The sequence below is a fragment of the Bactrocera neohumeralis genome, chromosome 6, assembly GCF_024586455.1.
Source record: "Bactrocera neohumeralis isolate Rockhampton chromosome 6, APGP_CSIRO_Bneo_wtdbg2-racon-allhic-juicebox.fasta_v2, whole genome shotgun sequence".
NCBI classification, from domain to species: domain Eukaryota; kingdom Metazoa; phylum Arthropoda; class Insecta; order Diptera; family Tephritidae; genus Bactrocera; species Bactrocera neohumeralis.
In genome coordinates, this window is record NC_065923.1 from 2,879,116 (window position 1) to 2,900,882 (window position 21,767).

A 21,767-nucleotide genomic window follows, 5' to 3' on the forward strand; every position below is an offset into this window, starting at 1 on the left:
CAAAAACTAATTAATAACGGCAAAGCAAATAACGAAGTTCCCATGTAGTATAAAGAAAAACTTGGAGTTGAACGATTCAGCGCTACATTAGTAAATTACACTATTGATGTTGGTAAATATATACGAAAAATAGGGGTTAGAAAGTAATTATGTGCCACAAGTTCAACGCTAGCAACTACTAAAGACCCTTAAAAGGTTGTAAGCATAGGAACGCAAACACACCAAACACTTGGATAATATTGCTCGCTTGAAGACAACCATTAAATTTTAATTAATCATAAAGTTGCTACATATGGACATTCTTTAAGACGTGCACAAAGGAAATGGATTCCGAGCGCGGAAGTTCGCCACAAAACAAAAGATAGTAGAATGTTGCTTGCATGGTGTTAAGACCTTTTTCAGCTATACGCTATATGTTACTATATATGCACAGGTTTTTTCTGAACACATAACACACTTTATGCCCAGGTATCGGGTCGCACATTTTCTTCATTAACTGAAAATTATTTAAATAAATGCTTGTCATTCAGCGTGCGACAGGAGATGAGCACAGGTGATGCCGAACATCATTTGTTATCTGCGGGACGCCGCACACATATTCTTCTAAAAATAGACAAGCTTTTGTGAGATATTATGTGCATGTGTTGTGTTTACAGTTATTCTCAATCTCACAGTACCACCTGAAGTTTGACAGAGTTTTCTGCATGCTTGATAACGATTAAGCTGTCAAGACGATGAATGTGCGAGAATACTCGTGTGTCTGCATATGTATCTATATATACTATAAGAGGAGAATTAATGGCGTATATCCAAAAAATATTTTTATTTTTTTTAAATTGTAAATATAATATAATAAATATTGTAAACTTACTACGAAAATTTTTCGAAATTCTCGATGGAAATATGTCCTACCTTATATTCTTTAAATATTGTCGCAATTGGACATAATTCTTTGAAATTACTTCAGAACTCTTTTCAATAATAATGTATTAACAATAATAAAAATTTTTTAATAATTTTTTCTTTTCCTCAAACCTGAAGTTATTTGAAAACAGAAAGCGGTTAGTCCTGTAGCATTTAGTTTTGAACAGAAAAACCTTTTAATTGTTTTTGTTTTCACATCCTTTATTGCAAAATCCAAAAAAATTTAAATAAGCATTCCTTAACTAAAGCTGCCTTTTTTTTGAATAAATATGTCTGTACATTCAAGTACTTTATCATTTGCCACGTGACACTCCATCATATCTAAAACACAGCTACATATGTTGTAAAAATAAATTTCTAACTGAAATACATAAACGCTTTTTGAGCACATACAAATATATAAGCGTGAAGCATGAATATAAATAAACATTTACTTCGCTATCAAAAGTGATTCGCGCAAGCAAAAGGCTCAACTTAAACGGCAAAATTATTGCATACCTCAGTTCACACACACACATGTACGTATTTATGCTGAGCATGCAAGCGCTTGTGCGTCTGACGCCGCTAAACGTATAACAACAACGATTAATCATTTGAACAATTACAAGCGGGAACCAAAAGCAGTAGAACTCATGAACAAACATAATGCCAGAGCTGTGTCGCTGCCAACACAGTGTCTCATATGTGTGTTGGTCTCAAACTGCGCGTGTTGGTCCTAACCGCTGCTGCTGTCCAGCGATTGTGTTTGTAGTCATACATATGTATATATTCTATAATATATTTATTTTTATTTAGTTAAATACTAACTCAACAATTCACATTTAATTCAAATTGGCTGAATTGCATTTTAACCAACTTACAACCAAAAAGCACACATTCATGCTTAGGTTCCGTTTATTACTTTAGCATGGCAGCGTCACAGTAACCGCACAAAAATAACATCTAAAAGATAATGTATTTGCCTTTATCTGTTGCAGCTAAAATAAGCACTTTTCTCATAACAAAATTTATATCCTAAGCCACAAACGCAGAAGCTGCATTATTATTATTATTTTTAAGTTACACTGCTCAACAAATGCGAAAGAAAAATTCGCGACTGATGCACTAAGAGGTGTGCGGTGTATTTCAGTGGTCCTCATTACGAATATCAGCTCAAAAGTTGTCAATCAAGTGCAGCTATGTTTGTCATTTTGGTGAATGGCAATTAGGAAGCTGTTACTATCATTTTCGGTTTTAACAGCTCAAAATTAACAAGAAAATGCTTCTAATATCACAATTCAAACGTAATCGTAAAATAACAAAAAAAAATTATTTTTAGCTGTCTTTCCAATATTAATACGATATTACTTTAAATTTATAAAGCTTTCGGAAGAGACATAGACAGAGATAGACAGTGTACTTAAAAGGTCACAACTAGTGTGAAATCAGCATTACAGATTTTGTATAATTCAATTTCAGACCACCAATACTCTTAGCCGTGGAAGCAAATAACAGTCTCCTATTATAGAGCTTTCAGCCAGCTTATCAAAAGTTTTAGAACTCTAAGTTTTGTAAAAATCCATTTAAGGGGCTATACCAGTGTGACAAAAAAAAGTTTTTTATTTGCTTTTTCGATAGCTTATATTTCCATAAATATCCTGTGAAATCGGGAAGGTCGTATCTTGAATAGTGTTTGGATGGCAGCGTTCTAAAGAGCGACCGCTTGGAGGTGCACAAATATCTAAGTGAAACTTTAAACGCGTTTTTCTCGAAACGACATTTTTCAAAATTGCTGGCATCATAACTCAACGAGAAATTAACCGATCGACTTCAAATTAAAATTGAGTATTTCTGAATACATTTACTATAGAATGACTGACGATCTCTTGGTTGAAAATTTGGCATTAAAAAACGACAACTTTTTACCTAAAAAAACGATTTTTTTCAAAATTACGCCATTTTGTTAATTTTTGATATTTTTAAAAGATCGTAAGTCATTGTATAGGAAATATCTCTAAGTTTAATAAACTTAAAGTAGTTGGGGCACTTTTTTTTTGGCACCTCTGAAGACAGCCCATAAATCCGTTATTTTTCACATTGTTGTAAAAAAAAATTTAAATATACATAGCTTAAAATATACCTTATTACGTTCAAAGAAGTTCGAAATATTCAATCGCGTACTTTCTCTTAAAAAAATTCACGACAATCGCCTAATTTTTCATGCGTCACACTGGTATAGCCCCTTAATATTTTAAACAGGGTATATGAAGTTTTCCACGAAGTTTGTAACACCCAAAAAGAAAGGTAGGAGACCCTACAAAGTATGTATATAAATAATCAGTATGACGAGCTGTGTCAATTTAGACGTGTCTGTGTGTGTACAGGCGAACTAATCCCTCAGTTATTCAGATATCGATTTTTCACTCGTCAGGACCTTGTATAGAAAACTTTTCTATTTCACAAAATTTCTCGACGAAATTTGGCACAGATTATAAGCCAAAAATCAGTAAGTTTTTAATTGAAATTTGCGCGAAAACTTATTTGTCGAAGTTTTTTTTCCTTGATCCGTATGACGGTCAGCAACATATGTCACATAAAATAATTATTGATGTTTAGTATACGCTTGTCTTGCTGAGGTACGTAAAGTGCATTCGACGCTTTTTACGATGAGTGAAATTATTCAACAAAAAAGTTTCATTAAATATTGTGTGCGGAATCAAGTTTCTGGTGCCGAAATGTTCAGAATGTTGGAAAAGGTCTTCGCTGATAATTGTTTGGTGCGAGTAAGTGTTATTAACTGGTACAAATTATACAAAGAGGCAAAGAGTGTAGGAAACGCGCATCAACTGAAGATTAGCACGTCAATAAAGTAAAGGAATTGGTGCTTGAAAATCGATGATTAACAGTCAGAGATCTTAATGACATCGTTGGAATATCGCAAAGACTAGCTAAAACCAGTTTAAAATATCACTTAGGTCTAAGAAAAGTGAAAGCACGATTGGTTCCAAAAAACTGAATTTTTTTCGAAAAAAACAGCGTCGCATTAACATATATAAAACAATGCCTTCCGACTACCAAAACCATGAAATTGTTACTGGAGAAGAGTCTTGTATCCATGCCTGTGACTTGGAATTAGACGATCAATTGGCCGAATATCGAGGCAAAGATGAGCCAAGCCGAAAAAACACATCAAAGCAGGTCCAAAATTAAGATCATGTTGGCGGAGGGGGATATTAAATCTGAATGCAGGCAATTTCGGAAATTGACTTTAACAACTGTTTTCAGGATGGGAAAAAACTTGTTGCGGCCTAGGGAAATTAATTTTGTGGAACAAATAAATAATTTTAAAATTAGAACAAAGTCTTACTATTTTTTGCTCATAGTAGAAATATAGAGAAAAAGTAAAAAGGTTTTGTAATTTTCGTTAATGAAAAAATAAAATTTATTAAACATGTTATATTTTATAAAAAAAAAAACTTGAATTAATGGTTCTGGTAATACGCATTGCAAATAGGATTTCTTCTACTGGGTACATTGTGTGGATCTTGAATTGTTTTTCAAATTTCTGCGTAACGCGATTATGTACGACTGTATGCTATATATGTATAGATACTATATATATGTATATATGTTATCACACATGAGTTTGTTTGGCAAAAGCGACTGTTTTTGTTTCTGTTTATGTTTATATACTCGCAACGCATTTATTTGGCAAATATTTATCTCTCTCTCTCACACACACGTACTCTGACTCCCATATGTACTTGTGCGCTATGTTGTGCCTTCATTTTAGTACTGAATTATTAAAATCTATGCACAATTTAATCACAAATTTATGATTGCATATTTTGAAACGCGTGCCTGCCTCCGAACACACAGAATATCTATGAACATGTGCGCATTTGTGTAACCAAGCAAGCGAATAAACATTATTCAGCATTAGTCACGCGACGTGTGGCGCTCAAGCGCTTACACAAATTTAGCTGTGAAGCGCATTTACATATTTTATAAATCAATTTATTTATATTTATTTTTGCGAAATCATATCTTAACACTCCTTCTCTCTCTCTCTCTCTCTTTCTGTGTCTCTTGCAGCTTGGCACTTTGGTGCCCATTGCCACACCCGCCCCACCGACTACAGTAGCACCGCCAGTGCGCGTCGATATACAGTCATCGAATCTGCTCAATAATCTGCCGCCGCTATTAAATACGCCAACGGTAAGTAGATAGTGAAATGAAATAAGCTCTCAGCATAACACTTTTATAATGAGTACAGTATTAGTATATAACCACATATTTAAGTTTGAAGTGCTAATAGTTTTGTTGATAACATAAAATCTTATTTGTAAATCACACTTTGACACAGGCAAAGTACTCAAAGCATGAGCAGAGTTTGTGCTACACAACACACGATACTCTCATAAATTTTTTAATGCAAAGTGTTTATTATTTGGTTTTAAATATGAATTAAATGATAATTATACTGTGACTTAAATATAAAACTCCGACACACCACGCAACTGTACATAACCTCACTTACACATAAGTACCATATCCTCCAACTACTCCACCATGCTTGCCACTACACCGCCACATGGAAACTAATGCATTACACCGAAGTATTGAGCAATGATTACTTTCACTGTCAATTTTTTATATTTTTTTGCTTTAGAAATTTAATTTTATATAATTTATTTAATTTTTTATTTTATTTTTTTGCATTCTCATTGTTTGCATTCCCTGCGCTGAAATTTGATTCTGCTGCAAAGAGTTATCTGCCTTTCCATTGCATGCAACTTACTTCATTTGTTCTCTTACGCTTTTCCTTTCTTCCTCTTGCGAGCCTGTGCGAAATTTTTTTTCCTTTTCTTCTTTATTTTAATTTTTATTTTTTGCTTTTAAATGAAAATAAGTTTGCAGGCGAAACTAGAAGTTCCGGTTAAAATTCGCTAAGTCGATTAGAAAATTTCTCTTCTCTCTTTCACATTTTAGTTTAGTTTGTAAATATATGTTTAAACTTTTGCTATTATTGTTTTGAAAAGATATTTTGAAGAGCTTTATTATTTTATTTCTAATCATTTTCGCTTTGTTTCTCATTTTGATGTTTTTGTTGGTAAATTTTAAATAGCAGTTTTTTCTGAAACATATTTTTTAGGAAAAATGAATGCATCTTGGTTTGTCAATCTAACTTTTGCAGCTTAGTACTTGTATAACCATGAAAATTAAATTGGTAAAAGATTTCGGGAATGAAAATTTAGAATTTTTTATTTTTCGACCACTGAAATATTGGTTAGTGACTTAAATTCAGATCATTAGTGGAAAAAGAAAATAATGATATTTAGAGGAAATACTAGCCAGTGCTATAATTAAATTTGCAAAGCGCTAAATCTAGACACAAATGGTGGCTTAAATGGATGAGAGCTTTAACTTTGTTGAATCCGACGGCGTTACGTATACGCACTGTCAAAAAGATATACACTGTATCGGCTAAATAGGTAGAACTGTTCATAACGCATACATATCATATAAAAGTCAGTTTGGTAAATATTTAATCCGAAGGTTTTCATAATCCCCACTGCTGCTCAAAACAGACGAGAGAGCAATTACGAGACATTAAGATTAATTGGGTAATTGCTAAATATCTGAATAAATTTAAAATATCTACGTATTTAAAGCAAACCTTTCTGATTATCCTGAATTATTGATATTTACGATGATTTCAATCTTGTCCCAAAAACTTTTTAACGCAGCATCAACCACAAGCAAATGTGTTTAAATGAAGTCAGTGATATTTCTAAAGCAATAACTTGCATAGCTTCATCACAGCGCAAACATTTTTCTATTACACCTATTTTAAGATGGAAAATTGCTGCTCTGTCGGAAAAACATACATTTACCTATTAGCATGTCAAGGGTCATGCTACTAAATTACCCTTAAGTATGACAAAGGCAGTAAACTTTGACTGTGTGCTAATTAAATTTTCCAAATCCCATGCATACAAGCACACATACACACACATGCTTAAGCTGCGCCTTGTCCACACACAGGCATAATCAAATCCATACTAATTTATTTTAATAGGTCAAAAGGTTAAACCGCAAATGAGAGAATTGAATGGACGTAGCATAAAACGTAATGTGCCAACAATAAAAAAATCTGAGCGAAAAAAGGAAAACCTTTGGGAAAAAATCGAATTGAATATTGTCAACAGCGGTGCTGTGCACGAATGCATATTATGTGTGCAGTTGTGTGTGTGTATATGTGCATAGCATGGCGACATAAAGTGAATTCAGCTACAAGCCAAGCCCACTGGGCGAGTAAAGTGCACAAGCGACTGGTTTTTAGAATGAGGTGAAATGAAAAAATCCATTAAAATTGCCACTTAAACATTTCCGCTCGTCAAATCTCATAGCGCTAATGGCTTACATTGGTTATATACGATATCGGGTACTAAAGCAAGTGAAAATATTCATCTTGCTGTTTAAAAAAAGTAAATTTTAATTATAAGCAGTATATTGAAAAAAAAAAATTGTGTTGATGTTGTTTTTTTTATTTTTGGAATTCAAAAAAGTTTATGACATGTTACTTTCAATACTTAAAAAATAGCTATCGCGATTCTCTGCTGAATACCTTTGCACCTATTCACCGCTGACCTCAAGACCATTTCGAGAAAAGCTTTAGCAGTATCTGAATTATTAAATAAATAAATTCAAATAAAATATTGTCGGCCTTCTTACTGGAGAATTAAGCAATAACAACAAGTGTGTTATTGTTAGCGAACTGTCAAATTTTTTCTAGTTTTTTGTTTTTAATTTGAATGAAATTCATAGAAATGTCAGTGAAAATAAATGAATACAAATTTACTGAGTATTTTTTTTAAACAATTACTATGCTTGCATTTCGGAGCGTACACCCAGACACTCAAGGGGTCAAAATTATCCGAGCGTCTCACAAGAAAGATGCTGACGACGAAACTTATTCGAAAAAAGCAACAACGTGTTAGAAGTAAAACGAAAAGCGTATACACTAGAGTACTAGGTACACATACGGTCATAAATATAAACATATGTACATAGATATAGACTTTACATATGTATGTACCATAAGTAGATATATTATATCGCAGGGAAATCTACCCAATCTAGGTCACAGTTGGGAGTAAACGCTAAATCTCATAGGAGCGAAGGCAAAAACTGAGCAACAGACAACTGCTAGCTTTTCTCCATACGCACATACATGCAAACGCATTTGAGCTCATCTCAGTGAAGAGTTGAACTTCTCCCCATCTAAAAACATTGTTAAGTGGGTAAAAATGGTGTTGAAACCAAATTGAAACTTGTTTGCGCTCAATTTGAGTTCGGGTAATTTAATTGAATGCAAAATTTATTCACCTCTAATGTTTGGCTGGAGACAAAACAAACACACGCACCCGGTGGTATGCCCAAATATGTGCACGTGTATGTTGCTTATAAATCCAATCAAGCCACTTACATACCTATCGTCATTGTTTTACCTACACTGCTGTGCAAACACTTGCCACTCGTGTCTAACAAATCCATTATCCTTAACCGTAGCCTCACTTCTTAACCCAATCAAGCCATCAAACGTATTGAGCTTACTCTTTTCACTAGCTTGCACTGGTCGAGTTCTTTTTCGTGCGTGTTTTTTCTGGTGTCTATTTCTGCTTTTATGTCTATCCTTTCATTTCTTGTGAACACACATTAAAATTTTACGAGCATGAATACTGTTGGATTTCTCTCGCCGCTCACTCAAATACCTTTTTTTATTAACACAGGATCAACCGTTTTGAGGCTTGCTTTTTGACTAAAATTGAGAGTTGAGCTTGCTTATTTTATATTTAGTAATTCAAAGATGATATATACTCTTGTATACCAACTATGGATAGATGCATACTATGTTATTACCAGTATATATAAGGAAATAGAACCACTTCTTTCAGTCCTTTTCAAAAAACCGAAATTTTTCTTATAGAGACGATTTTTTTCAACTCCAATTCTTAAACCAATTTTTCAGTTTTAATTTTCTCTTTCTATTTTCAAATTTTACCGAAAAAAGCTGTAGCAAAATTAAAAAATAATACTAAGAGCTTTTAGCCTGCTGCAACCTTTCAGTTTTCCGATGAAATTTTCCTAATACCCGTGACAGACATGTAGTAACAATACCATAGTAAAGGTATCATGGTATTCTGTTTACTACGTTGGTGACACACATGGCAATGTAGTAAACTCAAATACTAGCTTTGTGTCATAGGCATTAAATATTTCAAAAAAATTGTAAACAGTAAATATGTTGTTGTGTGTAATGGATAAAATAAGTTCAATTATTTAAAATACTCTAAAGTTAATCTATTTTCATCGCAAAAAAGCGATTTGGTTAAAGTTTCTCTAAAATCCTCACATAAAATGAGGCATTTCCTACTTTTCCGGAAGAAAAGCCGTGAAGAATGTTTTGTTTTTCATTTCATTTTCATTCATTCATTTTTTAAGTCATTTTGACAGAATATTTCGAAGAGCTTTTGTGTAAAACCTTTTAGCAAAGTTTGTTACCTGCTTTTTATCTTTGTTTATACAAATACCACAATGAATAATCATAGTATTGTTACGAGCAAAATGCTTATTTTGCTTATACTTGGTGGCACACATATGGTATTTGTACCATATATGGTATTGTTACTACATGTCTGTCTCGGGTATAATGAGAATTTTCTGAATTTGGATTTTATTTGGTTACAAATTTAATTAGTAAATGTAGAGGTTTGTGAAATTCATTTACAATTTCAATGGAAATACTGCTAAATACATTTGTACACTATTATAGTATGCAACAAAACAACAACAGCAACAAAAACAAAGCCAAGCACATTTTAAACAAATCAGAAATAAATTCAAAACACGAAATTTAACTCAAAACTACGAAAACCTCACATTTTTCACAACACATTGACCTCGAGTCACATTATACAACATACAACACTTAGCGTAATTTGTAATGAAACACTATGAGTTTTAAAATGAGTTAATAACATAGAAAAAATTTTATATTAACAATATTCTCTGCTAAATCCCACGACAAACGCAGTTTACAACGGCGCCAGAGTATGAAACGGTAAATATGAACTACGTGAGCTGAATGCAATACATTAAAAAATATTTAAAAAGTTGAATTTGATAAACTTTGTTGTTTTTGAAGCAGTAGTAATTGCTGTTGTTGTTGCAATTGCTGCTTATTTTGCATGTTATTGAGGCGCTAGACAACATTTTAACACATACGTACTATTAAAATGCTTCAGTAAAACAATATTCAACAGCAGCATCTTGAAGCTCAAGCAAATAAATATCATGCACACTCACGCATACCAACAAATTATTATTTTTAACGCAAATCACATATGCGCAACACTTTCGATGTCGTAAATTAATGTGAATTTAGTACACAGCAGCTTGCATGCCAATAACTAACAATTTTTTCAGCCATTCTTCGTGCATATGAGAGACACCATGTCGTATGAGTAACATATAATTTTATTTGCCATATAGTTATCGCGCGTTGTCGTTACCGCTCTCACACACGCACACACACTGTCGTTGGTGGATGTTACCAACACCTACACACGCTAGTTGCCGTTAACTGCATACTTTTTAATGGAAATTCACGCAGACGCACACGCCTACACATACTGCACCTGCACGCCGGTTAAAAGGTCGAACTTTATGTCAATGGAATTTTTATTCTCATTGCATTCTCCGCTTTCGCTGCATCTGCTTTTATACGTTTCATGTAATGTCATTTTCCGTTGATTTTATTTAATTCCTGTTATGTCCTTTTTATGCATGTGTTACAGCCAATGGTTGCGATTTTTATGCTTTTTATTATGCGTTGTTTTTGTGGCGTTGTGCGCTTTCGCATTTTTTCGCAGGTGCAGTCGCTCCCATACACCTATGCATGTATATCTATCTATATGTGTATGTGTATGTATTTTGCGTATTCCACTTGGCGCTCTTTAGTTAAACGCTCGTGTCGATTGTCACTCAACGGTATTAAGCAATAAATGCTGTGCGAATCAAATTAAAATGATTTTTTTAGTGCATGCAAAATTTTGTTGCCGCTGGTGGAGCGGTGTTATCGGTGAAGCTGATGACATAAAAAGCTCTATTTATTTTAAATGATGCCACCGAGAGCGATTTAATAGCGCATAGTGTGATATATGGTGTTGAGGGATTTATGAGCCGATTTCGTTTCTCCTGAAGCTTTAAAAGTGTTGAAAAGATTATTGAGAAAAGAGATAAACATATAAAATCTTTATCACGATAGTAAAGATCGCTAAAATAACCGTTTGAGTAAACAAGACTTTGGAAGTACACAAAATTGTTAGATAATCTAATATATATTGCTCTGCAGATGAAGTTGACTTCGCAGCACGAATCGAATTTGAGGTTTTTATGGGAAAATAAATTGCATAAATATTGGGAAACAAATAAAAACGGCATATTTCAGGGTATTTTGAGTTTCTTTGGTAGCTATGGGCTATAGGGATACGATCTGAATAATTTCTTCGGATATTGACTCATATCCTTTGACAATAAGCCATGCCAAATTCCATTGTGATATCAACTGAAAAGCTTTGCAAACAAGCACTTTAATCCGATCATTCAGTTTGTATAGATGCTATATGCCATAGTAGTCCGATACCGACGTTACCAACGAATAAGCAGCTTATTTGGGGAGAAAATGACATGTGTAGAATTTCAGATTGATTGATTGAAAAAATTGAAGATTTAGTTTGTTGTCCCCTTCTGGTGTGTAACACACTTCGTGGAAACCCCTTTCACTATATAAAAATCGACAAAATGTGGCGTTTTAAAAAAGTCTAATCTTACACAAAAGATTGGTTGTTTTGACCTGCCAAATTTCGATTTTTCATCAGATCAAAAACTAGTAGATCATTGCACAAAGAACATGCATAATTTTATGGTGATCTGATTATTTGGATGCGATTGATCACTGCAGCATCGAAAAAGTTATTTCTAGAAAAAGCTAATTGAACTGAGTGATTATACTTAGAAGCCTTATGAAAAATTCATTTCAAGTTATAACATGATATTTTTAAGATAAAAAATATGTCAAAAATAAAAAACATAATTTTTTTTTGTAATTTTAAACTAGATGTGTCCCTTAAATTGTATAGTAATTTCTAATCGACCTTTGAATTATCAAATTCTAACACGTTTATGAATTAAGCAGTCGTAGTCTTCATAAAATTAACAATGCCTTCATATACGTTTACGAAAGCAAACGAGGAATGCGAAAAAGTCAAATCACGTCGCAATGACATTTGCACTTAAACGCTTGGAATATATTACCTACACAAACACATAAAAAGTGTAAGCGCCTTGGCTGAAATTTAAATTCGTTCAAAAGTGCGTGAACATCATCTATATGTCAAGTATACCGTTATTCTACACTTATAATAACGCATTATAGCAATACCCTTGTTTGCCAGCTCCTTTTTTATGCTGTTTGCCTCGCGCCAAGCAATTTTTACAATTTTCTTACGGATTTGCACATCCAAAGCGTAAATATGCGAATAAAACGATATTCTATGCGTGCGACTTGACGGTGTTACGTATACGCCGTGTAGGTTGCGATTTTAACTGTCATCGTAAATAAAATGCGTAGACATTTTAAGTTTATTTCTTTATGCGTTCACACATACATACAAGAGCATGTAATGGTGTGCTTGCGGTGGTACTGGGTGTATGTGTGTGTGTAGTACAGAGGCCGCGCTACAAGCTGCCATTATTTTTAGCGCCACTCAGAACAGATTCATTTTGTATTTCCCATTCCATTGCAATTCCAGCTATCGCCACTAAAAATAATATGTAAATCAAATATGTATAAGCTGTGTATTGCATGTCACTGTCGCAATTGCGTTACGTATTCACGCACGCGCTTTGACACCTAGCCTCTTGTTGTAATGTTTCGGACCGAAAACGAAAAAACTTGTGGAAAAATGAGAGTCATTCACTGACATAATTCACCACACGCATCGCGCACACACTTTGTGCATTTCAAAAGACTCGTAATGGAAGGTCATAACGTCAGAGTCAGTTCAGATTGTTTGGCAAACAGCATAATATATACTGAAACGCATATGCTTAAGCATATAAGTGGGATAGCTGTCTAGAGGTGCCAAGTCTGCAACATGAAAGCTAGTATCAAAATTTAGCAAAGTTGCAAGAAACTTAAAACCTTAAATCGTAAAAGTTTTACGCTACTTAAGCTCACTGAGAATTGGTAATTGGAATTTTTTGTAGCTAAATTTTATTTTTTATCTTCTGTTAATACTCACTTCGAATAAATGCCGGACTTTCGAAAATCCAGTCAGTGCAATATTTTCGATACCTGCATTTATTCGCACACATTTATTTCATTAAAATCCATTTGCAACTACGATCGCATATTTATTTCCGGTACTCAGCAGTTTTATTGTGCGCCAATCTGCCGTTAACAGCGAAAAAATTGACAATTTCAATCAAGATGGCATTTGACATATTTCACAATATTCATCGCATATAAATCAAATATTTCAGCTGTACGCTACCGCAGAGCAGCACACGCTCACACGCCGTTGCGTTATACTCACATACAAACAGTTATGCTTCTGCTTGCTCATAAATATGTATGTATGTAAAACCCACAAATAAATATTTACACAAGTGCCAATAGAGTTATTTGACCATTTGGCTATCTTGGCGCCACTCACACCCCAACAACTGGCATGCGAGCGTAGATGACGTCTACGCAACACATTCGGCATTTGTCTTCGAGCTATTTGGGCGTACGAAATAATCAGTTATTTTCGCAATAATATCGCGTTACAAGCTTACAAGCTTTTGCTGCTTGTCATGAGCATTTGTTATTTATTTGCTTCTTTCTTGTTTCATTTCCCCGCCGTTTGCTTGCAACAACATCTCCAGCAGCGCGCAACTGGCCACTTGCCGTTGGGACACCTGCAACTGCTATTTCTGACAGGCCCAGTTAGATTGATTAGTAGCCCTCGAGAGATGGCACGTTATTTATGTAGCAAGATAAAAATAATATTTGCACAAGTCTGCTGGATACAGCGCCACATATAGTTTCATAATTCAGCAGCTTACGGATTGACAAATCGCTTTCAATTATGTTTTACTATAAGCTCACATTCGTTGGAATGTATTATATTTGCGCGTTCGTGCATTGCAGTTACCCTTATGCTTGCAGCTATGCGTAATGATGCGAAAATTATGAGCATATTTATTTACATATTTGTTTGTACATTTAAATAATTCGTGTCACAAGCTGACAGCAAATTAAATGCGTAAACAAGATTTTAATTACAACAATTGCGCTTTTGATTGATTACATAAATGTGTAAATCAACCAAAGGCACATATGCGGGCGAGTGTGTGTCCATGTGCGTGTGAGAACTTAAGTGGTCAGTAGGGTAATCTGGCCTGTTTTTTGACATTTTTTTTTATAGAAATTTTTATTTTACAATAGAACTTTTTTCACATATCATGAGGTAGATCGTGGAGTGTATAAACAAATTTTTTCGGCATTTTTTGATGACATCTGTCGGAGAAATGGCTGGGTGAATGAGATGCGTTTTTTTACTGGCGGACACGATTTCTCATGTTTGGATCATCTGAAACACAAAAACCCAATTTATTCCTCAAAAGTCCGTGAATGGTTATCGTCCTTACTACAATCATGAAAAAATCTTGATAAGTAAAAAAGCAACTCACGTTTTTTTTTTAATTTTCCCCATGTTTTTTTACATAAATTTTGTCATAACATTGTCAATAAATTATAAAAAACAAAGGGACGATAGCCAGGCGTTTTGTGAACATTAAAAAAAATTAAGCAAATCAGTTGAGTAGTTCGACCGGAATCATGTCCGCTAGTTTAAAAAAGTATGTGTTTTGAGAAAAACGCGTTTCGAAACCTTCCAATGGTAAAGTGGGTTTCTACATTAATTCTAAGGGTATAAGGGAACAAAAAATGCAAAAATTTTTTTTTTTTTTGAAAAAAGATTACCCTACTGACCCCTTAAGGATATTTAAGGTTGCTGTAGAACATTTAAATGATTGTTGCTGCTCAATTCTTAAATTTATGCATTTAAATGTAAATTTTGCTATGCTTTTGTAGGAATTTATATTGGTTTTAATAAGAAATCAGCGGATAATAGTTTTACTTTACAAAAATCAAGCAAAAAAGTATGTTGATATAAAAATATTATTTAAGCCAAATATTCATGTTGGCTTTAATATGATATTAATTATCAAATAACATAGACGGTTAGACTAAGAATAATAGTAATGTTGCACCCTAAATACTCATTACTCTTCCATGTTTTGACTTGATCTATCAATATCATCTCAGTAGAAGTCCAAGCCAAAGAGAAGTGTACAACGAATTATAATTGATCTAAAGAAGATTCCATATTTCTAAAAATACTCATATTTCTTTAGTCCCAGTAAAAGAAAATATTGGGAATGGCCCCGATCTTGGTTTATATGTTTCAATCAAACTTTTTCGTTATATTTTTTTATATTGTAGACCGATTACCAATATCTTAACCTGCAGTAAAAGTAGTCATTCTGGTAAGAAATAATAATAATGGACGAAATGATTTCTTGAGTGCTGAAATCAAAGACAGAGTACGGGAATTACTTCCTTAAGGTGTTGTATCCACTGGTGAATTTCAGTAAACCCAATTTTCGGTGAGAAAGTTTCACAGAAACAGCAAAACCGGCTGACTTGGAATTTTTACACGTTCTTCATAGATATATATCGATAATGCTGGAAAGAATAAGATTTTTGATAATAATTTTGTCCTTTTAAATCATTTTGCAGTTTGATTTTTCACAGAAAATTACTTTCTCTTGGGGGAAACCGACATTTTTTTCCAAAAATTCAAATCTTGACCTGTGCTTCGATTATTATCTAAGTTCATATATCCAAAAGAATCGTAAATGCATTTTTATTTCATTTATTTAAAAAAAAATACCTCGCCACACAAAATTCGCAAAAAAGGCGTTTTTTTCTGGAAGCAGATATAACCATTTAAACTCAGCAGAAGACCTTTGGTGTAGCAAGTTGGAAATTCTGAGTATGCTTGGAGAAATGTTAAGTATAATAAAAAATGTTCGCAAATTTTTTCATTACTCCATAAACAATCATATCAGAAAAAGAAAGTAAATACACTGGCCACCGCTTGAGCCTATCTGAGTAGAACCGTAACAAGGGCACCATATTGAGTTCACACAAAAAGCGAGATCAAATTTATGAAAATTCGTTCAAAATCGACTATTCAAGTAGTTTTCGGTGAAAATAGTAAAACCCCACAATACACAAAATCGATCATTTTCTCCGTGAAGTGGCTGCATGTATACACTCAGCTATTTGTATAAGATCTTCTATATGAGACATTCGTTAGTTTATCACCTGCATTGCCAGCATTAAAAACTTTATGAAGAATAAGGCAGAAGTAACAATGAGTGACATGTCCAATGCAGCACCATCTGGTGACAAAATGTACCAAAATAACTTACTGTTTGCTCAAGTCTCAATCACCTTTTGATGTTTTCTTACACAGTAGTGCAAACAACGTTAAATTGCATGGCATTTTTGATTTCAATCGACATTCAGTTTTTTGTCGCCTGTGATTTTCTCTTTTTTTACTGTTTTAGGTGTTTAAATGTTGATTTTGGGTATACCAGTTAATCACTTAGCTACGGAAAGCTGTAAGTTAAGCCTTGACAAGATTTTTGTTGAATCGCTGTTAAAAATTATTACAGTATAAAGGGTTTATGCAAAAATATACACATAAAATCTTGAACCTGCTTCTGAAAAGACTAGATTTTTTTTCCAATGCTTGATAGAGTTCTGGAATTAAGCGTGCATAGATATTTTTAACGAATACACTCAAGTTATATATGAATTCATAAAATAAATTTATTTTGTTTTCAATAATTGTATTCTATTGAAAGAGAAATAGAAATCATTTAAGCCCAAGAGCAGAAAATATAACACAACTTTTATAGTGAAGGGTATTAGCAGTTAATGTATATATTATATTTTTTTTACTTATGCATACACTCATACATACACATATAGTTACTATTTGCATGCCTTTTCTTGGAAAATTCGATTACGTTTACACAAAGTGTCTTAAAAAACCAGAAAGGCTTTGCAAAGCACTACAAAGCATAAAGCTACTTAAAAACTGGATATTTTTCAAAGCACTATAGTTTCTACTTCTACTTACGCTAGGAAACATATTAATATTTTTAATGATTTCACATAAATCACATTGCTTAATAATACTATAAAATGCTTAAAATTTTACAGCAGAGCTTTTTTATAAATTTGCTTTAATTATAATTTTGCTTTATTTATAACTTTCTTTAATTTTTAAATTTGCTTGCTTTTTAGCTCTTTGGAAGCTTTATATTTCGCCATGGTTTCAATGTTTGGCTTTTCACATTTTAATCATAATTGTTGTTGCTTCAAATTGTTTAAATGTTGCACACTTTTTTGTTGTGGTTTTTGTTATATTTCCGAAAAATAAAAATTAAATGAAATTTGCTTATTTAAATGAAAGCTAACTACAATTATCTAATAATGGAATTCTTCTCTTTTCAAAATGAAACGAAACAACCGCAAATTCATTAAAAAATAATTAACAATCAATTTAAATGCTACGCTCTCGGGTGCTTCGGGTCGCTCTGCGGCGCATTTATTTATGTACATATTTAAATCGCAAAATAACAAAATCATAACCGCGCAAAAATCGACATTCCCCGCCGACCGCACAGTGGTATCCACGCATGGTGAGTTCTAAAAATTAATCCCACACCAAAAAAATTCCAAAACAAAAAACGAAGAACAGACCGACAACAATCAAAGCTCAGAGTGTACATATCATCATTTAACAACATTAATTGCATTTTATGATTTTTAGGTCACTTTTTTGCCAAACATATTTTTTATTCCATTTCACCATAGTTTTTTCCATTTTTTTTGTTCTGATTTGCATTCACACGAGTTTCGGATTAATTTAATTGCGTTTTGTTTTCATTTTCTGCGCGTTGGCATAGTTTTAATTGCTTGATAAATGAGCATAATTATGTGGAGCGCGGTTTCGCTTCACGCATTCGCCGTTTTCTAGCGGACAATTAACTGAGCAATTAACAATCACACATATTTATTTTTAATACTTTCGTTTTTTTGTATTTGAGATTTCATTTTATTGCTCGTGCAGTCTATATAAATTCAATTAAAAAATTATAAAGCAAATAGTGCATTGCCGCTCCACTACATGCCCACCCGTGGGTATACGCGTGTACGCCTGTGTGTGTGCGCGCAACTGTAAATATGCAAATGAACATGTCAACAGGCAGTTAAACATGCATAGTCACTTAGTCCACTCAACTATGCACACACATTATAAATGATGCACTGTTGGCTAAATAATTGAATGGCAAATGGCGCAAAAAATACAAGTAAAGCCAATGAATTGACCCGCGCTCAAATTGATGTTATGTAATTGCAAGCGCACGGCACTTGTGTGCTATTCAAGCGAATTCAGCAAACAAACACTCATTTGTACAGAAATATACAAATATTTTTATTAAATATAATTATTTACTTTGAACAGCTTCGCGTAGCGGCACTCAACGAGCCTTACGTCGGCGATCTGCAGGGCATACGCGGCGCTGACTTTGCCTGCTATCGTCAGGGGCGCCGCGCCGGCTTATTGGGCACCTTCAAAGCCTTCCTGTCATCCAGGTAAGCACATATATATTTACAGTTATTATGTCATATGCTCATATATTTAGTAGAAAAACACATCTAACGGTTAGTATGTATGTTCCTTTGCGCCAACGCTGCATTTTAATTGAATTAACGCGCAATTTATCCAGGAGAATTGCTAACATTGCATTGGCGAACCGCAAAATGGATTGAAATATTTTATGTGAAAATTTATTTGATTAGTTTACTAGTAAAATTTATTCGGCGTATTAAGCAAATATTGGTTTGCCTTTTTCTGATGCTACATGAGTAATTATGATGATTTAATTCTGAAATAATACGTGTGTTTGTGCATGGAACAACACATTTCGTAAATTATATAATGGAATATACCCTTTTTTACTAAGATTTTTAAGTGAACTTTGGTACTTAGGCAACTTACTTTTTGTTCAAATTACAACAAAGAACAATAATCGGGCATAAACAAAATTATTACATTAGACACAGAAGGTCCACAACAGATTAGATATTTTCAGTAAAATCTTAGAAAATGGTTGTAGAAACTCTGGATCGGCTGATGATAAATTTTTATCCCACTTTTCACAGCCAAAGAAGACTGCTTCTATGCCTGGCTCTAAAACTCCTGAAGAATTTTCCTGGCATTGTAAACTGGCAACGAACACAACCGGCCACAATGTCGAAGATTGTATGAAAATAAGAAAAAACGTCGTTTCATGTATCGTCGTTTCATGTATCGTTCAGCACTAACCTAAACAACTACAAAATTCGTGCTAATTTCTTTGAATTGGTAAAAGAGGGTAGCTACAGGGTCTTTGCTCACAAGTAAATTAGACGCCAGCATGAATACCGCAAACAATATCACCTTCAAATACAAAGTAAGATCACATTTGTCAACATGTGGTAATACGTAGGTTGCCTATCGTGTTTCGGAATTCTAGAACAAAACCAAATTTTAATAATCGAAAACCGCTTTATTGCTTTCCACAATGTTCTCCATTAAGATCTATACACTTTTGCATGCGTTTGAAGCAATTTTGGAAGCACTTTTGCCACTAAGATTGAAATATCTCCACAACATACGTTTTAAAAGCATCAACCGCCTCTTGAGGTGTCGAAAAACGTTGACCTTTTTTTTACGAAAGGGAATAAAAAGAAGTCATTCAGTACAGTCTGGATTGTATGGGCAATAACTCATCAAATCGATGGCTTGAATGTCCAAAAATGCAGTTGTTTCAGTCGATGTGTGAGAGCTAGCATTGACGTGGTGAAGAGTGATCCGTCTTCGGTGGTTGGTTTTCCTGATTACTTGAAAGACAACTGGCAAGTGTTCTACTGGAGTGCTTGCGGCATGTCCAGCTCAAAAAAATACGGGCAACCATTTCCTCCACTTGAAGCGATCTAAGAGCTCGATCTACGACCAGTATTTTTGCATTAACTATATTCAAAGTTTTATTTAGACCTTTTAAAGAAGTTTTCATGAAAGTACTCTCATGGATACCCTCGTCTATATGGACAAAAAACTAGGACAGTCGAATTTTTACAAGCCGCCCTTCGCTGGGAGCGAAGTTTTTATCAGCAAAATTTTTATTTTTAGACAATAACAGACAGTCGTCATCATTTTACGTAAGCCTCGGAGCTTCTGGCAAGCAACTATTGAGACAATGGACCACAATTTCTCTCCTGATGGTCTAAAGCTTGACGCCCATACAGCGAGATTCTTGTTGTACTCAACCTTATTTAAATGGTTCTAAACTGTTTTTGTGCAATATCATGATAATGGAGCGTGGACTTTGTTTGTGTACTTATACTGAATCAAATAATCATGAAACTGTTCAAACAACTTTTAGTACACATTTTTTTCTTTTTAAACTTATATATCGCACGAGATGCAAATTGCTACAGCCGGTTGTTAATACGTAGAATACTAGTTGCATCTTTCTCCATTTAAGATAAGACTAAAACAATTATAGGATACACATGCGATGTTTTAAGATTATAAAGATTTCTGTTAAAATGTTAAAGAATATTAAAGCCGTCCCTACAGAAAAGAGTAAGACAAAATTGAATATCATTTACCACCTGTGAAATTTATTACTATAGAACATTGTAATTCAAAGCGAAATCAACCAGCTTCGTCTAAACATATCGGTACATTATTGTAAGCATCTATTTCATTTATTTCTGAAACTTAGGATAATAAAAAGCCGCTGCTAATTCATAAAACATTTGCTGCCAAGTCAGAATGAAGTAATTCTCCTTAGCTGACAGGCTCACTGCCTATCAAAAATATTTTCATAACTTTAAAACTAATTAATACCCATAATACCTAAACAAGAGATTTAATGCCAACACATCGAGGACAACTCCAACATAAATCATAAATTTAATTTCAACACCGGAAGCACACATTTGCCCGTTATTCAAGCAAATTTAACTGCCACAACGATCAGCACGAGCGCAACGGAAACAAAAATACAAATTGACAATAACTTAGTAAACAAATAAACAAAAGGCAAAGCAAAATTCGAAAAAATAAGTTGAAAGAAGTGGCCAAAACAATTTACAAGTTGAGCAGTGTTTACAAGTACCCTCATTATTTTCAATTACAGCGCTTTCCACATCCGACTACGATTATGGCAGGAAGAAAGCGAAATGCACAAAAATACACCAGTGTATGTGTGTGTTTTTGCCTGCCATTGTAGCCATGTCTTACAATGCTTGAGATGTATAAAGAAGCAGTGCTATGGCCAGCAGCTAACAACCAGCAGCGCTGAGCCAACAGGTACGTCGGACGATGACTGGACCAAAAAGTGAATTTCATTGCACTGTTTACACTAATGAAGTGCATGAGTGTTAGTGTGTTAGACAATGTTAAACAAGCCGTGCCTTGTGGACTCTGACGTTGCCACAACACAAGTGATGCTTACTTTTACTTTTGCTTTTACTTTCTTTGCGTTGCTTTATATTTTGCTAGACTTCAGTGTGCTCCTTCCCAGACTCACCAGCAATAAGCAGCGCTGCTCTA

General features: G+C 33.9%; 1 protein-coding gene across 6 annotated transcripts in view; it reads left to right on the forward strand.

The window, feature by feature from the left end:
- Positions 1 to 21,767, forward strand: part of LOC126762490 (collagen alpha-1(XVIII) chain) — a 420,330-nt gene that overhangs the window by 373,829 nt on the left and 24,734 nt on the right. For 4 of the 6 annotated variants that reach the window (XM_050479265.1, XM_050479269.1, XM_050479266.1 and 1 more), the window contains 4 exons: positions 4,999 to 5,121; positions 10,004 to 10,030; positions 17,785 to 17,799; positions 18,627 to 18,757. In XM_050479265.1, coding sequence (XP_050335222.1) covers positions 4,999 to 5,121; positions 10,004 to 10,030; positions 17,785 to 17,799; positions 18,627 to 18,757 — 296 coding nt within the window. The remainder of the gene's footprint in view (positions 1 to 4,998; positions 5,122 to 10,003; positions 10,031 to 17,784; positions 17,800 to 18,626; positions 18,758 to 21,767) is intronic. The other 2 variants (XM_050479270.1, XM_050479271.1) reach the window with 2 other exon arrangements.